This window comes from Mustela lutreola, chromosome 2 (genome assembly GCF_030435805.1).
Source record: "Mustela lutreola isolate mMusLut2 chromosome 2, mMusLut2.pri, whole genome shotgun sequence".
Taxonomy (NCBI): Eukaryota; Metazoa; Chordata; class Mammalia; order Carnivora; family Mustelidae; genus Mustela; species Mustela lutreola.
In genome coordinates this window covers 224,860,926-224,886,656 of record NC_081291.1, presented here as the reverse complement: position 1 = coordinate 224,886,656, position 25,731 = coordinate 224,860,926, and the positions used below count along the sequence as shown (strand labels likewise).

The following is a 25,731-nucleotide window of genomic DNA, read 5'->3' as shown; positions in this document are numbered from 1 at the left end:
CGGGCAGTGCTGCCGCGGACGCGCCCTGGGCTCTGGGGCTCCTGCTCGCCTGTCCCCGCGCCTCGGCTCCGGCGTGTGCGGGTCGTGCGCGCCCCGCGGGCTCCCCGGTGAGACCCACCGACGGTCACGGCGGGAGCGCCCGGGGCGCCTGCGGGGCTCCGCGGGTTGAGCCTGTGCCTTCGGCTCAGGTCGTGGTCTCGGGGTCCCGGGATCGAGCCCCGCGTCGGGCTGTCTGCTCGGCGGGGAGCCTGCTGCCCCCGCCCCGCGCCGGCTCGGGGTCTCAGTCTGTCAAATAAATAGATAAAATCGTCCTCGTCTTCGTGACCTCGCGCCGGCCGCGTGCGGAGCCACCGCCTTGCGGACCCGGCGCATCGCTCGCGCGGCGAGTCGGCGGTCCACGCAGCCACGACCCCCGCGGGCCCCTCGGCGGAGGCTGGAAACCGCCCCGGAGAGCGCTCCTGGGTCACAGCACAGCCCTGCGGCAGCTCCGGGTCTCCGCCCGCATCGCTGGTTTTAATGAGATGTTGAGATGCTCAACCCAAGGAGGAGACCGAACCCCCACTCCGTGAGCTGCACAGGGACCTCCGCGCACCGGGACTCCGGAAACGGATAAAAATAGCAGCTGTGGCTGAAGAAGCACCCGGGCCGGGCCATGGGGGCTGAGGTCTGCAGGGGCGGGGGTCGGGGGGCGCCCGCAGGTGACAGCTCTGTTGCACCGTCTTCCTGATTTTTCTGTAAATACCAACTTTTTAAATAAAAAAACCGCCTAACAAACTCACGCCAGGGTGTGTGACGTCAGCCACGGGGTTGTCTCCTGGCTGCCCGAGTGGCGCAGTGAACTCCCCTCCGTGCACACTCAGACCTGCGGTTTGAACGCTGGGGCTGTGATGCGCAGGAAACCCTGAACGCTGAAGTGTACGGGCAATTTAAGGGACTTTTAGCCAAATTCTGGCCTCTGATACAAGTGCCTTGGCTGGGCCTCATGGAGGAGGGGCCGTCTGGGAGCGGATTCCTCCCCGCCCCCCCCCCCCAGCCCAGGGCTCCAGGAGCCAGTCTGCGCCACCCCGTTGTTGTTCGCTGGGCTGATTGATTTTAGAGCCACTACAACAGACTGATGGCGTTTTGTGCCCCGTGCTCTGTGTGAAGGGTCATTTATAACAGGCTTCTCTTGCTGGGGGCCCCTCCCCGCCCCACCCGTGGTGCTGTGTCTCCAGCCACCAACTCCTGACCTGACCAGGGGTCCTGTCCCGAGGTCGCCTGCCCTCTCTGGGCCGGGATCCCCACAGGGCAGCCCCAATCCTGCAATCACAATCCCTCCTGGAGGAGTGTAGCCCCATGTGGCCCTGTGTCCTGTGGAGTAGTGCCACCGAAGCCCCACGGGAAGCGCCAGAGCAAGTCACTGGTCCGCTCCCTGTGCTGCCCCCTCTGCCGCCCAGAATTTCCTGCAATCACAGGGATGTGGTGCCCCCACCGTCCTCTGGGTGTCCAGGCTTCACTCCCGTCTGGCTCTGAGGGTCCCTACACGGGGCAGGGGGCCTGCCGGCCCCTTGGAGGTAACAAGGCTGAGGGGAGAGGAGCCCCGGCCGTCCGTGGGGGTGCACGCAGCTGCCCCCCCCCCCCCGCTCCTACCCCGACTCTTTGGGGCCCAGCCTGAAGGTGGGGCAATGCGTGGGAGAGTCAGGACTGTCTCCCCACACCCCTGCCCCAGGGCCTCACGCTGTCCCCTCTGGCCCCAGCTGCTGCTCATTGCCTGCCCAATAAGCCCCGCCCAGCTGCACCTGGAGATGAGCAGTGTTTATAGGCAACTCCTGTGCCGACCAGGCGGGGCCTGGGAAGGAGTCTCCGCAGAAACCTGGCCCCCCCAGGGCCTTCCTGTGTCTGCAGCACCTAGCAACCACCGAGGCCACATGGTCCTCTAGGGGGTCGTGGCCACGCTCCCACACGCTCTCCTCTGGCAGCAGCGGCCAGTCTCCTGGAGGTAAACTCAGCCCGGCTCAGGAATCCTTCAAAGATACCAGGGTTGGGACGGCTTCTCTCCAGCCGAGCACTCCTTGCTTGCAGATAACCTGAGACCAGGGAGAGACGGTCCTAGGATGCTGGACTCCTCAGTGGCCGAGGCAATGACCCGACTCACCCTGAAACTCTTGGAGAAGGTAAGGCCGGAGGCAATCATGTTTCCAACAACTTGTCGAAGAAGCACAGATTTAGAAGGTACGTCAGGAGCCCTGTCGGTGTCCTCCTGCTGCCAAGGCAAAACACCGTCTCCTGCTTTTCAGCCTTATGATGAAGGACTGTCGTTTCTCATTTTTTTGTTTTTCTCTGCATATGCAGAACCAACTAGGTTCCTCTGGCAGCTTCTCAGCCAGGAGACTGGATGCACCCATGACCCAGAGCATTTCCAGGGCCCACAGAACTCCCCCACAGAGCCTTCCAGCTTCAGTGCTTGGAGGAGAGAGGCCCTGGCTGGTGCGGGATCCACAGCCGCACACGCCGGCCTGGGACCCGTCCCGACAGCCCTCTTCCTGTCCTCCACGCACCAGCCCAGTGCTTCCTTCTGGGTGGCCCAAGGCCAATGTGGACGGACCGGCAGGGGTCCTCCCAGGAGAGGCTCAGGCTGTGCTGCTCAGCCCAGGGCTCAAGAAGACAGGGGGGGTCAGGGACATGGGGCTGGCCTGGGTCAGACTCTGCAGAAAGTTGCTTGAAAGGGGCCGTTCATATTAGCGCATCTGCCCTAAGATTTCAAGGTTGAACTCGTGTGCCCCGAATGGAAAGTGTGAGGCCTGCCGTCCCTAAGAGTATGGACGACCCTTGCCACCTCCCTGCTCCCCAACTCTATCCCAGTTCCCTCCTCTGGGCCACTGGTCCCTTCAGGCCCCCTGGGGCAGGTGCTCCTTCTCGACCCAGACCCACCCACTCACTCTCTCTGTCCTTCTTGATACAGAAGCTGGAGCAAGAGCGTGAGGCTGTGGAAGGGGATTCTGAGGACCCCCTGCTCCTAGCTGGTAAGAGCCCAGGTTGTTGAAAGCCGCCCGGGCACGAGACTTTCTCCTGGCTCCTTCCCTCCTCCTGATCCCTACAAGACTATCCTGCTTCTCCTCCCTTGTGTGCAGGGTTGAAAGGGCATCTTCACACACTCACACTCACACATGCACGCACACACACACACATTGTGCTCTGTCAGTCACACCTTCACAAAAACCCGAGAGCGGATACATTCATCGTTCCCGGCCTGCAGGTAAGAGAAGGGAGTCCAGAGAGGTCTGATCGTCTGCCCTTAGTTGTCCAGCTCAGAAGTGGCCACTGGATTCGAATCCTGCTCTAGGGTGGCGGGTTCGCGGGGTTCAACCTGTCATGTGGGCACACACGAACTAGAAGAGAGGACTGCTCTCCAGGTAGCAGTGTCCAGGTTCAGGGACGTCCTGATAAGGTGCAAGGCAGGCGTAGGAGGACACTCCCTGTTCCTTGTTACGGGGAAGAGCGCCTTTAGCTGTGGGAGCTCCAGGAGACGTGTGAGGGCAGCAGGCAGAGCCCAGGGCTCAAACCCAGACAGGGAACTCCAAACCAGGCCACCGGGCCACCAGGCAAGAGCAGAACCACTAAGTGTGGGCCAGGGCAGTGGGGACCACCCCCCTCCCAGAGGACAGGCTGCTCTGGGCACCCTCAGGTCTGGGGTTGGGGAATGGGTGTGCTGTGCCAGAGGAAGGAAGGCCAGACCTGTCTGGAGTCTCCTCTCGAGATGGGACCCCTCACTTGGAAAGCCGCAGAGGGCATACCTGAGGCTCAGGGGACCGGACCAGCCCCCAGGCTGCCTGGGGCCCCAATGGCTGCCGGTGGCAAGAGGCCAGGCTCACAGTCCAGTCATACTCAGGACCAAGCCCCGTCAGGACCTTGTCCCTCTCTCCAGCATCCAGCAGAGTCCGAGGAAAGGCTCCCTGCTGCAGGGCAGTGCGGTGCTTGGCCCTGCGTGGGGACCCGCCTGGTGTGACTGCAGCCCCTCAGAAATAAGATGATCCTTCCACGCAGGAAATGAGAACAGGCCGGACGCGGCCCTGCTGGACGCTCTGAGGAGGAGGCGAGCGCTTCTGCGGAGACTCTGGGTAGGCCGCCTGTCCCCTGCTGCGTGGATAGGATCACGACCAGGCCAGAGGCACGCGGGAGGGCTTTCTGGACCCGGCGCGGGTCCCCTGCCGGCCTTGACTGGAGGGACGCTGGGGATGGACAGGACCAGCTGGGACACCACGCCCCGGGAGAGGTCAAGGCCTGCGTGCAGGTTTTCTGTTGTCAGGTTCTAGCAGGGGGCTGAGCTGAAAATCCCCGCTTTGGTCGCATGGTGGTTTCTAAGGGCGAAATGCTGGGCAAAGGGCCCCATTCCTACACAAAGTGGGATTTCAAGGTGGCCAAAGGCTTCGTCCAAACTAAACCAGGGAATGACCGCGTGAAGTGGTGAATCAGGTCCAAATGTGTAGTTACGATCAAATGCCAGAAAGAGAACGTACTCTGTGGGCTGGACAAAAAGACCAACCGGAAACCAGTCAGTTATTCGGTAAACTTAAGAAGTTCTAAGCTCCCTCCCCTCCCCGCCACGTAAGACGGAGGGCTGTTCCTATGTGTGGCCCCCACGAGGAGCCTGGGGCCCGAGTGGGCCAGGAGGACGCCAAGCCTGCAGCCCTGATGCCCCTCCCGCCTGAGGACCACAGTCCAGGGATTGGGGCCGCGATGCAGTGCGGGCCTGCCCTGGGTGGCTGTGCCCACCCCTCCTGGCTGTGGCCGTCCCTCCCTGGGCGCAGCAGTTCTGCCTTGTGGTTGCAGGAACAGCGTCTCCTAGAGGCCTCCCAGGCCCAAGGCCGGAGCGGGATGACCAGAGGAGGAGCCAGTGGGTCCGCACTGCCCCCAGAGGTGCCCCCTGTGGGCATCTACTCCCTGCCCCCGCCAGCCCTGGAGCCGCCACAGATTATCCAATGCTCAGTAAGTGTTCAAGAGCCGATGGCAGAAGCGATGAGGGAGGGTGTGGTGCCCAAAGAGACTGTCATCTAAGCAGAGAGTGGGGGTCCTCGTGGTCTCAAGGCTCACCTCCGTGGCAGCGTGTGAAGGCTCCCCAAGAGGGTCAGTCCCCTTGGAACCAACAGGGGCTGCATTTCCCACGTCCAGGACACTGGACAGGGAGCTAGGTGGTTCCTCTCTGTGGTCCTCACAGGTGCCCTGGAAACCGGCTTCAGGGGGTATGGGGGTCTTATCCCTCATTACAGAGGAGAGCCTGGGGCCCCCATCTGGGCTCCTGACTCTCGGGTCCTAGCCTTTACACGAGAGACAGAAGAATTCAGCATCAGGTGGGCCCTGCATTGGGGGAGGAAGTATGTCAACTCTTTCTCAAAATTTCTTAATAACCAGGGGAACCCTAAGACCCTACTCCCAAGGGCAGACTTTGAAAAGGTGAAAGAGCTCCCGGTTTGAGAGCCCCACACCTCGAGTCAGCACTCTGGTGGCAAGCCGTGGAACGCAACCCAGACTTTCTTAAGCAGAAGAGAATATATCTGAGGGCAGGCGAGTGCAGGCAGGGACAGAAGCCCGGGTCGGGGCCATCCAGGCCCTGGGGAGAAAGAAGGCCGAGGAGGTGGGCAGGACCACGTTGCAAAGGTTCTGGACCAGCTGGCTGGGGAGACGGTCAGCTCCGACAGAGGTGGGCAGGACCACGTTGCAAAGGTTCTGGACCAGCTGGCTGGGGAGACGGTCAGCTCCGACAGAGGTGGGCAGGACCACTTGCAAAGGTTCTGGACCAGCTGGCTGGGGAGACGGTCAGCTCCGACAGAGGTGGGCAGGACCACGTTGCAAAGGTTCTGGACCAGCTGGCTGGGGAGACGGTCAGCTCCGACAGAGGTGGGCAGGACCACGTTGCAAAGGTTCTGGACCAGCTGGCTGGGGAGACGGTCAGCTCCGACAGAGGTGGGCAGGACCACGTTGCAAAGGTTCTGGACCAGCTGGCTGGGGAGACAGTCAGCTCCGACAGACCAGGCCTGTGACCTGGAGGGTGTTTGTTCTTTGGAAGAAGACGTGGCGGCACATGGCACAGAGTGGGAAGGGGCAATACCAGATCGGGGACGGATCTGGGCTAACCGAGCTCCCAGAGCCCCCGTTGCCCCTGGGCTGTGTCCAGGCTCCAGATATCCTGTTCCCAGCATGTGCCTTTGGATCTTCCAACACTGGAACCTCTTTCTAGGAAGGGTGGGAACGGTGGGGGTTGGGGCATGAGGTCCCCCTCATTCCCAAACACATTCACTGAATTCCCAGCAAGCCACGGGGGCCCAGTTCTGCGTGCGTCTTTCCTTCCACCCTGGGGACAGCAAAAGAGCAAGTAGGGCCTTGGTTGGTGCTGTGAATTTCCTTGATACTGGACTTGGAGACCCTGAGGCAGGGTGTCCCCTAAGCCAGGGCAGCTGTAGCTTCAGCCGTCTACGCAGCAGATAGCAACGTGTGGCTATGGGCCAAAGCTCCCCTGCCCTCTGACTTTGTGCAACCTGTACGCTGAGGATGGTCTTACACTTTTAAATGTGTGGGGGAGGGGCGCCCTCGCTTTGTGGATCTCCCTCTGCTCGTGCTCTCTCTCTCTCTCTCTCAAGTAAGTGAAATTTTCTGAAAAATTGGGGAACATCGAAGAAGAATGGCTTGTAAAGTATAAAAATGATGTGAAACGTGCATCTCAGTGCCCACAGTGACGTGTCACCAGCCCCGGCCCGCCTGTGGTGGCCGCTCTGGAGCCCCACCGGCGGAGAGAAGCCGTTGCTGCCCAGGCCAGAGGGCCCACAAAGCCACAGCCAATCCCTGCCGGCCCTCTGCAGAGGCTTATGCCATCGCTTCTGGGAGCTGGGAAAGAGGACAAGGTCCGGGCCCTGTTCACCCAGAAGGGGACTGAGATGGACGGTGTCTGACCGACACCTGCCGTGTGTGCTTCTCCCTGGAGGGAAGCTGGAGGTTCTCTTCACGACCTGCTCCTGGGAACAGAACCAGTGAAACCAGACATCAGCTTCCTCTCCTGAAGTCAGGGCATGTGGGAAGCATGACACATACTGTGTGTTGGGGCACCTGGGGGCTCAGTCGGTTCAGCGTCTGACGCGTGATTTTTGGCTCAGGTCATGATCTTGGGGTGGTGGGATCGAGCCCCACATTAGGCATTGGGTTCCGCACTGGGCGTGGAGCCTGCTTATGACTCCCCCACCCACCGCCACCCACGCGCACGCACGGGCTCTCTCTCTCTCAAGAAACACACTATGTGGTAGTGTACTGGGGCTCCCATAAAAAACCACCACAGACCGGGCAGCTTAAGCAACAAATTTATTTTCTCATATTTCTGGAGGTGGAAGCCCAAGATCGGGGTGCCAGCCAGTCAGCGTCCGGGCGCGAGTGCTGCTCCCAGCCTGCACACAGATGGCCTTCCCTGTGCTCACGTGGCAGACAGAGGAAGCTCTCTGGCATCTCCCTTTTTATGGGGCCACCAGCCCTGTGGGATCAGGATGTCACCCTAATGACCTCACTAAACCTTTATACGCCTCTTCACAGGCCTGATCTCCAAATACAGTCCCACTGGAGGTTAGAGCTTCAACATACGAATTCTGGGGGTGGACACAGACCTTCATAACAGATCATGTCCTGTTCGATGCGTGGGGTTAACCGTTTCAAGTTCCTCTTGGGTGGATGGAAAGATGGCGGAGTGGGTGGGCGCACACGGTAGGTCACAGTCTCCCGGGGCGCGTTCAGGGAGCTAATCATCCGGCTCTTTGTAGGGCCCCCAGCCTCCTGCCACCGTCATTCAACAGCTGCCCCAGCAGCCCCTCATCGCACAGACCCCCCCTCTCCAGGCCTTCCCCACTCAAAGATCAGGAAGTATTAAGGAAGGTAAGTCTTCCGTATTAATACTGCGAGGGGTTTATAAAATTCTCTAAAGAAACAAAAAATATTTTGTAGACACGGTAGTCTTGAGGGTCAGCATTTGGCTACTCAGTCAAAGCTACATAGTAGCAACATGAAATGATTTTAACTTTAAGAAACCCTTAGAGGTATCTCGGAGGGAAGAGAACTGGGCCCAGCCCAACCAGCTGTAAAAACCTGGGCTAAACTGCTTCTCCTTTTCAATGAGCTTTGTTTGGTTTTGCTTTGTTGGGGGGCAGAGGGAGAGAGGGAATCTGAAGCGGGCTCCCCGGGAGCGCAGAGCCCAATGCCCGACACCCGTGCTGCCCTGCGGGCCCGATCACATGACCCTGAGGTCATGACCGGAGCCACGGAGCCGCCCACGTGCTCCTTCAATGAGTTCTAGAAACTTGAGATCTAAAACCGCCGCCCGGAGAGAAGTGTGCAGTTGGGTGTGAGCTGACGCGTGTGCACGTCCGTGGCCCCAACTCGGCAGGCAGTGAGCGCAAGTCCCTCCAAGCCCTGCTCCCCAGGACTAATGGCGCTGGGCGCTGGGGTGGGGCTTGGGTCGTGTTCTCAGTCCTGTGCTTGCAACGGCCACCAGCCTCCATCGGTCCCGTGGGCCCCCCGTGGCTCAGCCGGGGCCCCAGCCTCCTGCCTCCCCTGATACACTTCAGCACACGCCAGTGGTTCCAGATGCCAGTGCGCCTGGACCCGCGCTCTCAGTGGCTGGAGACGGACGCCCGCGCGCCTTCATGGGGCTCGAGGGGAAGGAGACAGTATCGGGGTGAAAAGTGACATCTTCAGTATGTGTCCGTATGTGCCCGTCTGTGTCCGTCTGTGTCCATGTGTCTGTATGTATCTGTCCGTATGTGTCCGTCTGTGTCCGTACGTGTCCGTCTGTGACCGTCTGTGTCCATATGTGTCTGTATGTATGTCTGTATGTGCCCGTCTGTGTCCGTCTGTGTCTGTATGTGTCTGTCTGTGACCGTCTGTGTCCGTCTGTGTCCATACGTGTCCGTCTGTGACCGTCTGTGTCCATATGTGTCTGTATGTATCTGTCCGTATGTGTCCGTCCGTGTCCGTCCACATCCTTCCGTGTCTGTCTGTGTCCATACGTGTCCGTACGTCTGTGTCCGTACGTACGTGTCTTGCTGTTCCACGTAGCATCAAGTCCTCACTCCACGCCTTACCCCGACGAGCTCCAAAGGTGAGCAGGAGATCTGAAGCAGTGGACCCACCATGGAGCTTGTGTGCACACCCGGCATTGTCGGAGGCCACATCCCTCCGCCACGCCTGCTGCCCCATGACTCTGTCTGGACCCGGCCGACCCGCCGCTGTCTCCCCAGACCCCACACGCCTCCAACCACCAGCGACCATTAGGCTGTTCTCTGTACTTATAGGTCTGACTCTGCTTATCATTCATTTATTCATTTTCCCGGGAAGATGAATGCGTGGGGTCCGGAGCTCCCTCTCTGCGGTGGTGGGAGGAGCTTGCCACACGCTCGCCCCCCACCTCCCACCCAGCCACTGCTGCTCTTCACTTTCATTTCTATTTTTTTTTAAGATTTTATTTATTTATTTAACAGAGATCACAGGTAGGCAGGGGGGCAGGCAGAGAGAGAGGAGGAAGCAAGCTCCCCGCTGAGCAGAGAGCCCGATGTGGGGCTCGATCCCAGGACCCTGAGATCACAACCTGAGCCGAAGGCAGAGGCTCAACCCACTGAGCCACCCAGGCGCCCCTCATTTCTATTTTTTAAAAAGAGTTTATTTATTTATTTGACACAGAGAGAGACACAGTGAGAGAGAGAAAACAGCAGGGGAGTGGGAGAGGGAGAAGCAGACTCCCGCTGAGCAGGGAGCCCCATGAGGGGCTCGATCCCAGGACCCTGGGATCATGACCCGAGCTGAAAGCAGAGGCTTAATGACCCCACAGGTGCCCCACTTTTCCTCGTTCAGAACAACTTCCCAAACTAGACACCAGAAATCACCCCTGACAACCTACTCACCCTTTTGTATATTCAGACCACCCTCTGGAATCATCTTCTGTCATCTTGAAATAAATCCTTCCCACGTTCCTTGACAACAGACTCTTGAAGCTCCTCAGTGTTTGTTTTCTGGCGAATGTTTTTTTTTCCCCTTTTAAAAAAAATACCAGTTTTGCTGGACATTCAGATCTAAACTGATAGTTATTTTCTCTCACCACTTCCTGAGGGCCCTTGTGATTATGTTGGGTCTACCCAGATAATCCAGGATAATCTCCCCACCTCAGGATTCTTTTTCAAAAATTAATTAATTTTAAAAACTGTCGTAGGGGCACCTGGGTGATGCAGTCAGTTAAGCGTCCGACTCCTGGCTTCAGCTCAGGTTGCGACTTCAGGGTCATGAGATCGAGCCCCACGCTGGGTTCTTTGCTCAGTGGGGAGTCTTCTTGGGATATTCCTTCCCTCTGCCCTTCCCCCACCCCCGTGCATGTGTGCTCTCTCCAACCCCCTCAAGTGAATACATAAATCTTAAAAAAATTGTGGTAAAAACACATAAAATTTCCCACCTTAAACTTGTTTAAGTAGTGTTAACCGGGCCCGCACGGTTGAGCGACGGATCTTCAGAACTTTCCATCTTGCATCCAGGCCCCTCCTGCCAGCCCCAGCACACACGCCTACTCTGTCTTGGAATTGGATGACTCCAAGCACCTCTGAGGAGAGGAATCCTAGAGTATTTGTCCCTCTGTCGCTGGCTTATTTCGTGTGGAATAACGAACGTCTTCAAGTGTCATCGTGTGGTGGCAGGTGGCAGACTTTCCTGCCTTTCTAAGGCTGAACAGTTCTCCGTGGTATGCATAGACCATGGTCTTTTATCCCTTCATTTGTTGATGGACATTGGGTTGTTTGCATCCAAAGTTCTTTTTTTTTTTTTTTTAAGATCCTATCTATTTATTTGAGAGAGAGTATGAGTATGAGTGGGGGGCAGAGGAAGAGGGACAAGCAGGAGCCCGATGCGGGGCTCATTCCCAGGACCCCAGATCATGACCTGAGCTGAAGACAGATGCTTCACTGACTGAGCCCCCAGGCGCCCCAATCCAAGATTCCTAATCACATCAGCAACATCACTGTCACCACGTAAAGAAACTCAGGTCACAGGTTCCAGGTATGAGGGTATGTACATGCCAGGGGCCATTGTTCAGCTGACCATGCTCTCCAGTCATAGTGGTTTTTTAAAAAGATTTTATTTATTTATTTGACACAGAGAGAGAGACCACAAGCATGCAGAGAGAGAGAGAGGGAAGCAGGCTTCCCACTGAGCAGAGAGCCCGATGTGGGGCTCGATCCCAGGATGATGGATGGGTCCTTTTTGATACACGGACTGCCAATCGCTTTCTTTGTGGTGTCTCTGGATGAACACAAGTTCTTAATTTTTAATAAGGTTCAGTTCTTCAGGCTTTTTTTCTTTGTGGGGTTGGGGTCTTTGCTGTACTGTGTAAGAAGCCGTTACCCGCTCAAGGTCATGAAGACATTCTACAGTTGGTTTACTTTTCCCATTGAGGTTTATGAACCACCTGGAATAGATTTTATGAGCTCTGAGTTAGGGACTGGTGTTATCTTTGCCACAGATATCAGAGTGGCTGGGTACCATGTCCTGAAGACTGTGTTTCCCCATAACACCAACGTGTGCCCCTTATCCTGAGGCAGTTACACTGTGTTTGTCCCTGTCTGGATCTTCCTCTCATCCAGTCTTCACAGGCTGGTTCTGCTCAGTGGGAAGCTTTCCGGGGACATGTGAGCTGGCCAGGCCCAGCCCCACGTGGTTCTCCTCAAGGGTCTTCACCCAGAACGGGGCTGCCAGACTCAGCCCCTGCACATTCTCTTCCTGCAGGGAACCTGAGCTCCCGCCGCTGTCTCGCTGTGGGAACCTGGCTCCGTGCCCCCATCCCCCACCCCACTGCTCTCAGGCCTGCGACACAATCTATTAATCAAGGGTCTCCGGAGAAACAGAACCAACAGGGTGCGTCGAGAGAGAGAGAGAGAGAGAGAGAGACGTATTTTAAGGACTTGGCTGGTGTGATTATGGAGGCTTGGCTAGCAGCCCCAGGGAGGGCAGGCTAGAGACAGGGGCCCACTCCAGTGGGAAGGCTGCTGTGTACCCCGCTCCTGGACAGCCCTGAAGGAGTCCCGTCCACACCACCAGCCTCCCCTTTTTTGACTGGGGATGTGAGTGGTTTAGGGACCTGCCTGCCTCTGGTCTTGGGGGCTGCCTGATTTCCAGGGGCCTCAGTGTTGTGGAAAGAACCCATGTTTACCTCCCACACAGACGAAAACGTGTTTGCTTCATAGTACCGGGGACTGGTGAAGAGATTTGTTTCCTGGGGCCTCAGGCCTGGGAGCTGAAAACAATAGGGATGTGCTCTCTGTCTGGAGGCCGGAATTCTGAAATCCGGGTGTCACATGGCCAGGTTCCCTCCAGAGGCTCTTGGGTGGGGGTGGGGGGGTCCCTTCCTGCCTCATCCAGCAGCGGCTCCGGGTGGTCCTGGCTTGTGGCCGTGTGGTCCCATTCCCGCCCCGTCTCCATGCGGCCTCCCCTCTGCTGTGTCGAGCCTCCCTCTGCCTCTGTTATGAAGACGCTCGTCTTGGATGTATGGCCTGGATAATGCCGGATGATCTCATTTCAAGATTCTTGTTATGTCTGCAAAGATTTTCTAAATGAGGTCACATTCGGAGGTCAGGGGGGTTAGGACGTGGACACAGCTTTCGGGGGCCGGCATGTAGCAGAAGCGGAGCAGCCTCTCGGAGCCCAGCCGGACACCCTCAACAGCCCGCCAGGCACACACACCCTCCAGCCCAGAAGCTGCAGAACCTCAGAACCATCCCCAGACGCCTGTGCCTGGAGCGCCTCTTGCTGGTGGAGCGCTGAGTGCGTCTCGGCCTCTGCGAAGCCCTAAAGCCTTGTGCTGGGCCAGGCCTGGTGATGCGCGTGGAGTGTGTGAGTCATGGGGCCCCTCTCGCCTGCCTCTCCTTTCAGACATGGTGGAGATGATGCTGATGCAGAACGCCCAGATGCACCAGATCCTCATGCAGAACCTGATGCTCCAAGCCCTGCCCGCAGCGTTTCCGCCGTCCCGGGGACCACCGGCAGCGCCCCCGCATCCTATCCCCCAGGTAGGCTCAGCTGGGGCAGGTCTGGAGGTAAAGAGGCCGCCCGGATCAAAACCAGAGGGCCTGGGTGGCTCTTCTTCTGCAAGTCCATGCATCGGTGTGACTCTGAAAAGCACAGGTCCGACTCCTGAGTCTGTGACCTGCTTGTGAAACGCTCTGGCGCTCGCTAGTCCCACCTAGAAGCGGACGGAGTTCCGCGGTTTGGGGCCCAGAAGCTGCCTCCAGAGCCGATGAGCTCGGCTGGGACCTCCCTGCCCCTTCCCTTCCTTGCTCCCCTCCCTGCCTCTCCCTTCCTCTCTTCCTCCCCACCCTCCGCTCCTCGTCACCCCTTCCCCTACAACGGGCTGGTGTGTGGGCTGTGCTGAGGACCTACAGTGGGTCCCCTTGTCCTCCCGCGAGCCTAGAGGCAGAAGCCGCCCTCCGTGCACCACCACCACCACTACGCGCCCCCAGCCCCCCTGCAGGCCATCCCGGCACCTGGCTTCCTGGCCGGGTACTCCACGTGGCCCGCGGTGGTCTCGGCCACGGCCCTCCCACCTGCCTCCAGCGTCCTGCCGGCCCTCCACCACTTGGCCGGGCCCGCCCCAGCGGCCCTTAGCCCGTAAGTCAAGGCCAGCTTCCCAGTCCGTAGGGTGGGAGTAACCTTAGAGCCTGGGTCGCACCTCCTCACCCCTGCTGACAAGCCAGCGGGCCTGTCTTTATCTGGGCCCAGGCCGAAGCAGGGAATTTGGAAAGGCCCTCCTGTCGTCTTGCAGGTGGGTCCTTGCAGCACTGGGCCCTGGAGGTCCCAGTCTGAGAACGGACCCCATGCCACCCTCCAGGGGAGGCTGCTTGTGGCTTGGGGCATCCATCCAGCCCAGTATGAGCAGGGCTGTGGGGACCCTCCCCTGAGCCCCGGCCGCATGGCTCACCTGTAGTGTGGGGTCTGCGGGCCGGGTCCAGGCAGTGACCGCACCCACGTGTCCCGGCTTCCCCAGGGTGGCATCTGACGGCGTCCAGCCCGCACCAGCTCCGGGTGTGTGAGCCTCCGCACGTGCACTCTGGTGAGCCTCGGGACCTGGTTCCCCACTGGGTGCGGTCGGGGAGGCCCCACGAAAGGTTGCAGCCTGGTCCCTGGGGGCAGGGCTGAGAGTCCGGGGGGAGTGCAGTGTTCTGTCAGGAGAGACGGCCCAGGAGCTGCGGAGAAAAGGCGGATGGGGTTAGCTGCTTACATGTTGAAGCCTTCCCGTGGGAGAAACCCCATAAACAGGGTCAAATATGACACTAAGTAGGCCCTCGGTCTGCCCCCCAGGGCGGGGGCGGTGGGGAGGGCTCCTGTTGGGGGGATGGCACAGGCCACCAGCCGGGGTCTCCCCAGAGGAGACGTGCCTTCACTGTTGTCCTTGCTGACCAGCACCGCCCGGTCTTCTGGAAGGGAGACGCTGGGGTTGAACGTGGTTCCTTCAGTGGGGCCGGAGGAAAGGGGGCTTTCTCTGCCTGTTTGCTCCCCTGGTTGTCGGGGCTTCTGAATGTCACCGTTACTCTCTTCACTTTTCCTGACCTTTGTTTTCTGGGTGGAATCGTGTTCCCTTGTTGTTTTAGTTATTTATTTTTAAAGATGTATTCATTGATTTACTTATTTGAGAGCGTGTGCACATGCGTGAGGGGCAGAGGGAGCTGGAGAAGCAGGCTCCCCACTCAGTGGACCCGGGACCCTGAGGTCATGACCTGAGCCAAAGGCAGGCGCCCCATCGCTTGCTGTTGTGACATTTTCATTTAAATGTCATTTTTAAGTGCTACACATGTTCTCATCGGTCCCCTTTGGGGTCAACTCTCTTGTGCCCTAAGTTGCAAGGCCGCAAGCGCCCACCGTGCTACCTCCTCGGATGCTGCAGGCTCGCCAGAACGGGAAGTGCTGGGTGGCTGGGTGGCTCGCCGGCCTGGGAAGCGGATGGAAGCAGGTGGCTGAGGACCTGGCCTGCTGCTCAGCTCCGTCAGGGGGGCCGCCTCGGGGAGCCTCACAGGCCGGACAGCAGCAGGCACCCCCAGGGTGTGCCTGGCATGAATGTGCTTTGTGAAACGCGATTAAAGGTCTAAGTCAAGGGGTGCCTGGGGGCTCGATCCCTTAAGTGTCTGCCTTTGGCTCAGGTCACGATCCCAGGGTCCTAGGATCGAGCCCTACATCGGGCTCCCCACTCAGCGGGAGGCCTGCTTATCCTCCTGCTCCCCCTGCTTGTGTTCCCTCTCTCGCTGTGTCTCTGTCAAATAAATAAAATCTGTTTAAAAAAAAAAAAAAGGTCTAACTCAATTTTTTATTTTCACATTGACATTTTATAACATGGTTTTCCTATTCAGTTTTATTTCTCAACATAACTATTAATTCAATATAGGGAAGAAGTTTGGCAGAAGCTGGCTTTCTTGGCCTAATAAATTCGAAGAATGGTTTTGTCTGCGTCCAACGGAAAACCCAGCACTTCCCTGTGAACCTCCGTTACTTGCACACAGAACAGATGCTTGTAGTCACGGATTCTGTGGCAGCTGGGGGGTTCTGCGGTCCCTCTTGGTTCCAACACCATCTGCCTGCGGAGGACTCAGTCCCATGAGACTGCCCTGTGCCAGTTGCAAACTCAGGTTGTCCCCTGTGCTTCCGACCTGCTGCGTCAGGGAGCAGAGGTTCCCATAAACCCCTTTCCGGGTTTGATTAGAGCCGCTCATAGAACTCAGGCAATGCTTACCGACATCGACTGGTCTACTTAAGGGGGTGATAAGGGGTGGGGCGGGTCTGGGTGGGTTCTGAGCACCGGAGCTTCCGCCCCGTGGAGTTGGGGTGCGTCACCCTCTCCGTGTGGACGTGTGCCCCCAGTGGGAAGCTCTGAGCCCCATCCTGTTGGGACTCACGGGGCTTCCTCATGTACGCCTGAGGGAGACAACTGCATCTCTGAACACACAGAGGAGAGCAGAGGCCAGGGAACCCAGTGGATGCCTGGAGCAGGAGGGACCCGTCCTGGCAGAGGCTGGGTTTGCGGAAGCTCTGGAACCAGGCCACTGTGGCCAGGTCGGGGTGGACAGAAGTGCCACGTGGAATCAAATAGCCAAGGTAGAGCCCCAAGGCTGGGTGGGGCGGCCTTTCCTCAGATTTAGGTCAGATGGACACTGGGTGACATGCTCTGTTGTGTTCAGTGACATATAAAAACCCCTCTGAATCTATAAAAAAGAAAAATCAATAGAAAAATAAGCATTAGGGACAGCTGGGTGGCTCAGTCAGTTAAATGGCCAGCTTTTTTTTTTTTTTTTTTTTTTTTTTTTAAAGATTTTATTTATTTATTTGACAGAGGGAGATCACAAGTAGGCAGAGAGGCAGGCAGAGAGAGAGAGGAGGAAGCAGGCTCCCCGCTGAGCAGAGAGCCTGATGCGGGACTCGATCCCAGGACCCTGAGATCATGACCTGAGCCGAAGGCAGCGGCTTAACCCACTGAGCCACCCAGGCGCCCCAATGGCCAGCTTTTGACTTTGGTTCAGGTCATGATCTTGGGGTGGTGAGCTGGAGCCCTGCATCGTCCATCAGGCTCAGTGGGGAGTCGGCTCAAGATTCTCTTTCTGTTCCCCCAAAATAAATTTTAAAAAAAAAGAAAAATTAGCACAAGACAAGCAGTTAGTGAAGAGCTCTGGTCACTGGTGACGAGAAATGCAGGACAGGCTCGGTGTATGCACGACCAAGGGAGGGGTTGGGGTTTGTGGAGGCTGAGGTCTGGACCCCAGGGTCACTGCTATGGCTGCAGGGGGGAAGTGACCAGGTCCTTTGGAAGTACTGGGCATTGCCTGATAAAGCTGACTACGCCGCCCATACCGCCCCCAGCTGCTCTGCTCTGAGGCCCATACCCAGGGGAAATGCGCTCCCTACGGCCTGTGCCCCCGACGTGACCACAGAGGCACGGGGGATGTACGAAATTCCTGCTGACAGGAGTAGCAGGTCTCGGGATCCCTTCTGAAAAAGAACCGCAGAGCCTAGAGCTTGTGGGGTCATCTTTGGTCTTTGCTGAGACATTCTACCGAGAACAAGCTTCACTACAAGCAGGCACGCATACCCCACAAGGCTTCAGGGGTGCCACAAGCCCAATTCTGGGTCCTTGAGGGGCTGGGGAAAATTCAGGCTGACAAGATATCCAGTGGGAAATGCATTTTCATGTTTTTCAACTGGATTCACGGGAGAAACCAGATTCTTAGAATTGTAGTAACCCTGGATTAGAGGCTGCGTTTCGTTGCCGTGACCTCTTCAGAGCTCCTTGGCAGAATTCGTGGTGCTGTTGCCAATACCGGTCCCGGGAGGCCCAGGCAGTGCAGGCCCAAGGTTGGCTCAGCGCACCTCTGCGGCCTGCTCCCCCGATGCTCTGGGCCCAGAACAGCTTAGATAAGGCTCTGTGGTGCCTCGCGGGTCTGCTGTTGTGCCAGAGGAGAAGGCGGGAACAGTTACAGAGAAGAGGACGGGAGCAGCAGCCGAGCTCAGGGAGCCTCGCGGAGCTGGGAGACACTGAGCTCCGTGTGGACACGGGCATCTGGGGCTCAGCAGCTCTGGCCACAGCAGTGCCACGGGAAAGAGGACGTAGGTAGGGTCCACAAGAAAAGCTCTGACCAGGGGCTGCGCCCCCCTGAGGAGCCAGGATGGGCAGATGTCGGCTGTGGGTCACCTGGCTGAGGTTGTCGGGGGGCTTGCAGCCCCGCTAAGGGTCAGCTTGTGCCTCCCCTCATAAAGGCACCCAGCAAAGGCTCTAAGTCACAGTGCTCTTAAGGGGTAAGTGGAGACTAGAGCCAATGGGTGTCTTGCACGAAGGAGGGCGAGGGGCACATCCTCCCTGGGCTGCCTGTTCCACTCTCCAGAGCGGGCTGGAGAGGCAGGAGAGGGAAATGCCTCTGGCCACAGGCAGAACCTCAGGGGATAAGGGCCCCATGCTCCAGCTCTGCAGCCTAAGGGCTTAGAACTACTTCATCTGCAACAGCGAAATGACGTTTGCTAGGTGCTGAACGAAGTCATGAATGGACACATCTTTTACACTTTCACAAAACGGTCAGGCCCCACTCATGCCGTTTTGCCCCATTTTGCCTGAGCCCCACAGGGGACCAGGGACCAGCAGGGCCCTCTGTTTAGTAGAGTCCCTGGTCCTGGGGGGCCTGAAAGGGGAGGGTCCATCTGCCATCCACCATCTCTGGACTCTAAAGAATCCACCGGGTGCCCCCTGGGTGCTAGGCCTCCAGCACCCTCAGAAGAGGCCCCTGGTCAGGGGCTGGAGCCTGGTCCCGGTGAGCCGGCTCAGCTCTTCGAGAACCTGCTTCTCCTTCTGGAACATCTGAAACAAAGGAGTGCAAACCAACTTGGAGACCCCCGCCCAGCCTGGCCCAGGGGTGTCCACGGCTGTGGCGTGAGGCTCCTCAGCTGTGTGGCCCCCCAGAGCCAAAGCGCAGGACCTGTTCACCCTCACCCAGCACATGCACACGAAACGTGGACGTGCTGCCTGCAGGGTGAGGGGTGGGGCCGGCAGCGGGACTGGGGGCCAGGGGCCCAAGTAGTGGTCTGGGGCTGCAGGAGAACAGGCCGGATGGGTCAGCCGGGCCCAGAGTCCACTGGAGAGGGATGTGTGAGGACTGACCCTCCGGGGGGAAAGAGTGCTCAGTGCCCCGGGAAGCCCTAGGAGGGCTGGGGTCCCTGCTGGAGGTGACATCACGGGCCCTCTCTGAGATGCTGCCAGAGGGGGGCGAGGGGGCCACAGCAGGGCCAGCCTGTCACCTGGAAGGGAAGCAGAGCCACAGTGTCCCTGGTGGGGACCCAGCTTGAGATGGCTGCATGTGCGGACAACTGCATCAGACTTGCTTGTTCATTGAAAAACAATTTTTGTGCCTTCCAGTGAGCCTGATTATTTGATTACAAATATAATTTGAGTTTATTAAATCCAATATGGTGCATATACCAACATACACTCTTAAAATGGGGCAAGTATTGTCACTTCTCAGGGAAACAAACAGCTAAATAACTTTACCCTGTAGGTCTCTCTCAGATGCCTGCATCTTCTGAATCCTGTTCCCACCTAATATCATCACAATTTCTCTTGTAAAGAATTTTTGATTTTTAGCCATTAGAATTTTATAGAATTTATAAAATTCAGTCTCCCTGGCTCAGATCTTCCTTTCAACAGCAAATAAGTAATACAGTTAGTAGCATTTGGGGAGCCCCATATTTTAAACAAACAATGTTAGTCTTTTGTTTTGTTTTGATAAAGCAGGCATTTGTAAAATCCTCAATTTACTGCGTTCCCCCCAGTTTTGGTTTTTGTACTTGACTGCAGGGGCAGCCCAGGCCGCTCTGGTTCCTGGGCACCTGGCACGCAGGGCACTGCACCCTCTGTATCCTGAGGGACCGGGGACAGCTCCTACCTTCTGCCACTCAGCCTCTGTGCTGTGTGTGAAGCCCAGCAGATGACAGAGCCCATGGGTGGCAGTCACCTGTCAGAACAATTAAAAAGCTGCTTCAGGAACTGATCATGACCAATCCTTGAGCCAAGGGTGGGGGCGATGGATGGGACGGACGGACGGGATGAGGAGGACGGAAGGGAGGGCAAAGTCAGCCCATGCATGGTGGGCGCTTAGGAACCTAGGGGCAGGTGGAGGGTGCCTGGGGCCGAGAAGGTGCCTATGTGCAGCTAGGGGCTAGGAGGAGAGGGTCCCAGGCCTGGTGGGCTGGCCCTCCACTGAAGGGCATGGGATCTCCGGGAGGTGGGGGTCACAACAGCCCTGCAGGGGTGTGCCGCTGGCATGGCGGTCGCAGAGCACAGGCCCATGCTGAGCAGCTCTGTCCGTGCTAGAGCTCCTGCCACGCCCCTGGCCAGAAAGTCCCTTCGCCCAGGGAAGCAGAATTCTGACCTGTTTCCTGCCCTCTCCTCAGCCGACACTGCTAGGGAGGCTAGCAGGCCCAAGGCCTAGGCTTACTCTCTGTGGGATGATGAGAGGGTCCTTGCTGCCCCCGCTTGTAGGTGTCCCTCCCGCAATAACCCCGTCCTTCCCGTGAGACGGTCTGGAGACGGGCGTCCCGTCCATGGCCCTCTTCCCAGGCCTGTTTACTTCAGCTTCCCACTCACAGTGAGGACATCAAAGTAGTCCTCCTCTCCTCCGCACTGCTGGAAGATATACTCCACTCCCAAGAAAATGTCTCCCAAATTGTAGTCGTCTGGAGTTTCAGGCTGGGGAAGTTCCCCTGCTTTCACATTCTGCAAATGAGGAAATACAGAGCTGGAGAACAGGACGTCAGGAACTAACTGATGACAGGCCTACAGATTACATTCTGGAAGACCCCTACTCCGTAGTCCCAGGGCAGGTGAGGGTGGGGGGACTACAGCAGAGTCCCTCTTGGCAGGTGACCTGGGACAAAGGAGCGGCTTCCCTCTCTTTCATCTTCCCAGCGCACAGTGGCACAGGCTCGCGCGGGTACAACTGTGTGTTTCCGTCCTTGGTTACTTGTCCCAGACGGTTTTCCACGTTCCCACAAAAGAAACCAGCAGTCCCTGCGTCGGAGGGCTGTTCACACTAAGCTAGTCCTGCAGGTGGATGTGAAGGGTATTAATATGTTCCCTCCCTGTTAGGAAAAAACACCACGGGACTATTCAAGAGGTTTATACTGTAACATCTTCCTTCCTTAGCGGAGACCCTAGCGGATCACACGGTGCACGCGTGTTCCAGCAAAGTGCTCTCCAAGGGTCTGTTGATGCTCTAACAGTGTGGGCAGCCTTGGACCAACCACGTGCAGCGGGGAGGGAGCAGCCTAATCGCTACCTTCTCTTTGCTCAAAAGACTTTCTCAGTGTTGTTTTTCGTTTTCAGTGAAAAGATTCAGTGTTATCCACTTGTTTCAGCCATACGTGTTTGTTACTGTATCCCGCTTAAAATCCCCGAAGCAGGGGTGCCCGCCGGCGCAGTGGGTGGAGCACAGGCCTCCTGACCTCGGGGGTGTGAGTCTGACCTTGGCTGGGGGTGCAGAGGACTTAGAATCAACAACTACAACAACAAGTCTTTAAAAACACCGCAGAGGCTCTCGAGTCCTCTCCTGACCCCCGGCAGCGTCAGGGCGCGGTTCGCCCCGGGCCAGCGGGGTCGCCGACGGGGGGGGGGGGGGCGCCGGGGCCGCTCACGGGTGTTGGGGGTTTTCGGAAACTCAGGCCCAGAGCGCCCGCCGCGGAAGCCGCACCCGGGAACCGCCTCACCTCGTGGAACGGGAAGGACAGCACGTCGGTCGGGGCGTCCCGGGCCCTGTAGACGCCGTTGAGGCGCCGAATGGTCCTGTTGTCCACGCAGACGACCGCCAGGTCGAAGCGCTGCACCCCGAGGGCCGCCCGCAGCAGCTGCAGCCGGCGGCGGAGCGGCGCCCTCCGCACGGGGACCGCGCGCTGCAGGTTGCGGAGCAGCAGAGCCATGTCGGGGCCGCGGCCGCGCGCGCCTGCGGGACGCCCCGAGGTCGCGGCCCCGAGGTCGCGGCCCCGAGCGGACGCCGGCCGGGGAAGCGCCGCGGGTCCTGCCGACGCTCACGCCGGCGCGTCCCGGCCGGGAAATTCGCCGAAAATCGGTGTCTCCCCCCGAGACGACGCGGGGGCGCGGGGGCGGGGACGGGGACGGGCGGCCCAAAGCCAGCGGCGCCCGCCGGGACCGCGCGCGCCGGAAGCCCCGCGGCGGCAGACGAGCGGAACCCGAGCGCGGCGGGGCCGGGCGGGGAGCCGAGCCCTGCGGACGGACCGGAAGTCGGTCCGCGGCGTTTTCTGCCCCCGGCGCGCCGCGGAGGGTCGGCTCCGGCGGCCGCGATCCGGGACTGCGCCTCCAGCCGGGCGCCGAGGGGGCCCCGGGGCGGCGGCGGGCGGCGGGCGGCGGGCCTGCGAGTCGCGGAGCCGGACGGTGAGCGCGGCGCAGGGTCCGGCCTGGGTGAGGGCCGCCCCCTCCTCCCGCGGCCGCCCCGGCCCCGTCGCCCCGAGTCGTCCGCGGAGCGGGCCTGCGGCGCGGGCGATTGTCGGGGAGCGCGGCCTCCGCTGGCCCGCCCTGGCCCGGTGCGGGGGCGGCCGCTCCGCAGGGGCGCTCGGTCCTCTGAGCCGGGTCGGGGGTCCCCGCGGCGCGTCCGGCTTCTGGTTCGGGGCGACCGTCGGGGGGAGACCTGCGGGGCGCCCGGCGGGCTCGGCCGGCCGAGCGGGACTCGCGACCCGGGGCCGAGGGCGAGTCGCGGCGGGCGCAGCCATTCCTGGACGCGGCGAACTCGGCGAGCAGGGAGCGGGGAAACTGCAACAGTGACGCGCCCGCGGCGCTACATTGTAGCTCTCGGGCCGCGGGGGCGGGGCCGCGCCGCTTCCTCCCGCGGCTCGGGGTTCCCGCGCCTCGAGTCACGGCTCCTCCTCTCGGGCCGAGGGCGGACGCGTCCGGCTCCGGTACCGGAGTCGTCGGTTCCCGCCGCCGCGCCCGGCGCGCCCCGCCCCCAGGCCCCCGCCGGCTCGCCCGGAGCCGGAATCCTTCCCGCGCGGTTGCGGATTCTGCGCGGCCTCCCAGCGGGACGCGGCCTCCCAGCGGGACGCGGCCGTGACGGTGTGAACTTCTGTCTTGCAGCGCGTGAGGAGGCGGCAGGGCCGCGGCCCCGCAGCGGGCTGTGTGCGGAGGGAGCTGCCGTGTGCGCGCCGTGTCCACCGCCTCGCCGGGAGGATGAACCCAGCCGCTCCTTTCAGCGGGCCGCAGCCTGGGGTTTTCCCAGCAGCTACCAGTAGTTCCGTAGGCACATTTCAGGCCAAGCCTCCCTTCCGATTCGGTCAGCCTTCTTTTGGACAGAATAATACGCTATCTGGGAAAACCTCGGGATTTTCACAGGTATCCAGCTTTCCGACGTCTTCTGGACTAAGTCATTCTTCTCCAGCACAAACATTAGGATTCTCCCAAACCTCAAACGTTGGACTCTTTTCTGGACTTGAACAAACTCCAGCTTTTGTAGCTGCCTCTGGGTCTTCAAGTTCATGTGTGTCAGCACACCCAGGTTTTAGTTTTAAGTCACCCAATTTTGGGGCTTTCCCGGGTACGTCTTCGTTTGGACAAGAAAGTGGGGAAATAGCAAGCTCTGCTTTTGGGAAAACAGAGTTTAGCTTTAAACCTCTGGAAAATTCTGTGTTTAGACCAATATTTGGGGCTGAATCTGAGCCAGAGAAAACTCAGAGCTCAGTTACTTCTGGATTTTTTACATTTTCTCACCCAATTAGTAGCGGTCCTGGGGGGCTTGCTCCATTTTCTTTTCCTCAGGTGACAAGCAGCTCAGCTGCCACTTCAAACTTTACCTTTTCAAAACCAGTCAATAGTAATAATTCATCATCTGCCTTTACCTCTGCTTTATCAAACCAAAATGTAGAGGAAGAGAAGAGGGCCTCTAAGTCACTATTTGGAAGTTCTAATAGTAGCTTCACTAACTTCCCCGTATCGTCAGGACCTCTGGGTGAACCGTTCCCAGGTAGCAAAACAGGTGTAAGACAAGGATGTGAAGAGCGTGTTTCCCAGATGGAGCCACTTCCCAGCCTCACGAAAGGACTGAAAAGGAAGGAGGACCAGGACCGGTCCCCAAGGAGGCCTGGGCATGATGCGGCAGAAGACGTGGACGCTTTGTCCAGGGGAGATCACCCTCCAGATAAGCGACCTGTCCGCCTGAATCGACCCCGGGGAGGCACCTTGTTTGGTCGAACGATACAAGATGTCTTCAAAAGCAATAAAGAAGTAAGTCGTCTGGGCAACAAGGAATCTAAAAAGGATATTGGCTGTGCCGAATCTGGGGAGAACGACCACGTGGCCATCCCAGGAGGAAGTCCGTCTGTCTTGGCACCTTCCCGGCTCCCAGGTGTGAATAAAGAGGAAGAAACTGAAAGTAGAGAGAAAAAAGAAGGTGAGATCTAAATACGGGTGCCGCCCGGTTAATGTTGCCGGCAGGTTTTTGGTATATTTCCCTGGGTCTTAGTTTGATGGGTCTACTGAATTTTCTGTAAACCCCAGGAATTCTAACATACCAAGAGCATGTCTTACGTGAACATTTCCTTTGCTCTTACATAGGTGCTGCCTCTCGTGTGAAGTGTTACATCTCAGGGGCACCTGGCTGGCTCAGTCAGAAGAACATGTGGCTCTTGGTCTCGGGGTCATGAGTGGGAGCCCCACACTGGATGTGGAGATTACTTAACAATACATAAATCAATAGGTAGACATTGAAATGTTATGTCTGATACATTTTTTTTAAAAGATTTATTTATTTTCCGGAGCACACAAGTAGACAGAGGGGCAGAAGGAAAAGAATCTCAAGCAGGCTGTGACTCCCCACTGAGCTCCATGCCTGTACGGGGCTCCGTCTCGCCACCCTGAGATCATGACCGGACCTGAAATCGAGAGTCAGCTGCTTAACTGACTGAACCATCTAGGTGCCCTGTCTGATCCGTCTTGGTGCCTGTTCTCTGATCCCTAGATTCTCTAAGAGGAACGCCCGGACGTCAAAGTAAAAGAAGCGAGAGCACAGACAGTCTTGGGGGCTTGTCTGCCACTGAAATCACAGCAATCCAGTGTAAGAACATCCCCGACTCTCTCAATAACAGGACAATTCTGGAGAACCACTTTGGTAAAATTGCTAAAGTGCAGCGTATCTATACCAGGCGCAGCAAAAAGCTTGCAGTGGTGTATTTTTTTGATCATGTGAGTATTTCCAAGAAATTTAATGTGAGTGGAAAAAATTTTGAACTTTGTCACTTTAAAACCTATTTTTTAATATACCAGTTGTTTGCTAGAATTTGGGCAAGTACTCGAATATCTTATTTTTAACCTGGAGAGGCTGGTGTAGCACTGTGTATTTCAGTTGGAGTTACTCATGGAAAGCTTGCAGTCCCTACTGAATGAGTGTTCTAGAAATACTGGAGAGTGATTCCATGAGTCCAGTTCCTCTGCAATGAGTGGGAGTGGCTCTGTGATCACACAGCACTTTTTTCGAAATCGAGTTTTCTTGTTTATTTGGTCACAGTACATGATCACTAAACATTCCAACAGTCCAGAAACAGTGGACTCCCCTTGTCGTCCCAGTCTCCAGAGGTAACTGCCGTTGCTTGTTTGGGTTATACCTTGACTATAAATCTGTGTATGAGCACCAGTGCGTAATGTGTTGGTGTGGGTGTGTACATACAAGAGTGTTCACATTATGTGGCTTTATATCTTTATTGTTTTTTCTGAATTTTCTTGGGAGAGATAAATTTGTATAGAATTTATAAAGTAGAAAGCATGTCTTTATACTTTTTAAAAATGATAATGTAGGAAGAAAAAAACTGAATCTATGGGAAGGGGCACAAAATCACCCATAACTGTTTTCTAAGATACCAATTAAGAATATTTTGGTTAATATCTTGGCAAGTCTGTAGTCATGTTGGTTTTGCACGAATGGGATCACACTGCATATGCTGTCTGGTAACCTTTCCAGGCTTGAAATCAGTAAATAGCCTGCATTAGAATAGGATTGTTAAGTGCTACGTGGCATTCTGTTGTGGTTACCTACTTGGTCAGTTTTCTATTTGTGGACATTTTATGTATGTGTTTCTGATTGGCTTATATCCTTTGTTTAAATTCCTGGGAGTAGAAGTTTGGTGCAAAAATACATACACAGCTTTGGGGCTTTTGATGTTTATTCTTTT

General features: G+C 57.6%; 3 protein-coding genes across 12 annotated transcripts in view; 2 read left to right on the top strand and 1 right to left on the bottom strand.

The window, feature by feature from the left end:
• Nucleotides 1-581: 581 nt before the first annotated feature.
• Nucleotides 582-13,964, top strand: C2H21orf58 (chromosome 2 C21orf58 homolog). 2 transcript variants are annotated; one of them, XM_059164992.1, is made up of 8 exons: nt 582-664; nt 2,062-2,153; nt 2,942-3,002; nt 4,024-4,097; nt 4,810-4,965; nt 7,776-7,887; nt 12,916-13,052; nt 13,454-13,964. In XM_059164992.1, the coding sequence occupies exons 2-8, from the start codon at nt 2,094-2,096 to the stop codon at nt 13,652-13,654; spliced, it is 801 nt and encodes a 266-aa protein (XP_059020975.1). In that variant the 5' UTR covers nt 582-664; nt 2,062-2,093; the 3' UTR covers nt 13,655-13,964. The 2 variants fall into 2 exon arrangements, with proteins under 2 accessions (XP_059020975.1, XP_059020974.1); XM_059164991.1 differs by lacking the exon at nt 582-664 and adding an exon at nt 1,819-1,978.
• Nucleotides 8,840-21,675, bottom strand: YBEY (ybeY metalloendoribonuclease). 9 transcript variants are annotated; one of them, XR_009351283.1, is made up of 6 exons: nt 17,114-17,418; nt 13,961-14,225; nt 12,197-13,154; nt 11,392-11,455; nt 9,046-11,289; nt 8,840-8,877 (listed from the first exon to the last, which is right to left on the bottom strand). XR_009351283.1 is itself a non-coding variant. In XM_059164993.1 (4 exons), exons 1-4 carry the CDS (start codon nt 21,478-21,480, stop codon nt 18,284-18,286), a joined length of 495 nt encoding a protein of 164 aa, XP_059020976.1. In that variant the 5' UTR covers nt 21,481-21,671; the 3' UTR covers nt 17,591-18,283. The 9 variants fall into 9 exon arrangements, 1 of the variants encoding a protein (XP_059020976.1); XR_009351276.1 differs by lacking the exon at nt 8,840-8,877 and adding exons at nt 19,452-19,520; nt 20,153-20,281; nt 21,271-21,675 and having other exon boundaries at nt 11,107-13,154; nt 17,114-17,465; XR_009351277.1 differs by lacking the exon at nt 8,840-8,877 and adding exons at nt 19,452-19,520; nt 20,153-20,281; nt 21,271-21,675 and having other exon boundaries at nt 11,107-12,579; nt 17,114-17,465.
• A 162-nt stretch (nt 21,676-21,837) lies between these two features.
• The window catches only part of MCM3AP (minichromosome maintenance complex component 3 associated protein), a 50,498-nt gene continuing 46,604 nt past the window's right edge, over nt 21,838-25,731 (top strand). Inside the window, exons 1-3 of the mRNA XM_059164995.1 lie at nt 21,838-21,952; nt 22,649-23,957; nt 24,525-24,748. Of these exons, the coding sequence (XP_059020978.1) occupies nt 22,742-23,957; nt 24,525-24,748 (1,440 nt within the window). The 5' untranslated portion in view covers nt 21,838-21,952; nt 22,649-22,741. The remainder of the gene's footprint in view (nt 21,953-22,648; nt 23,958-24,524; nt 24,749-25,731) is intronic.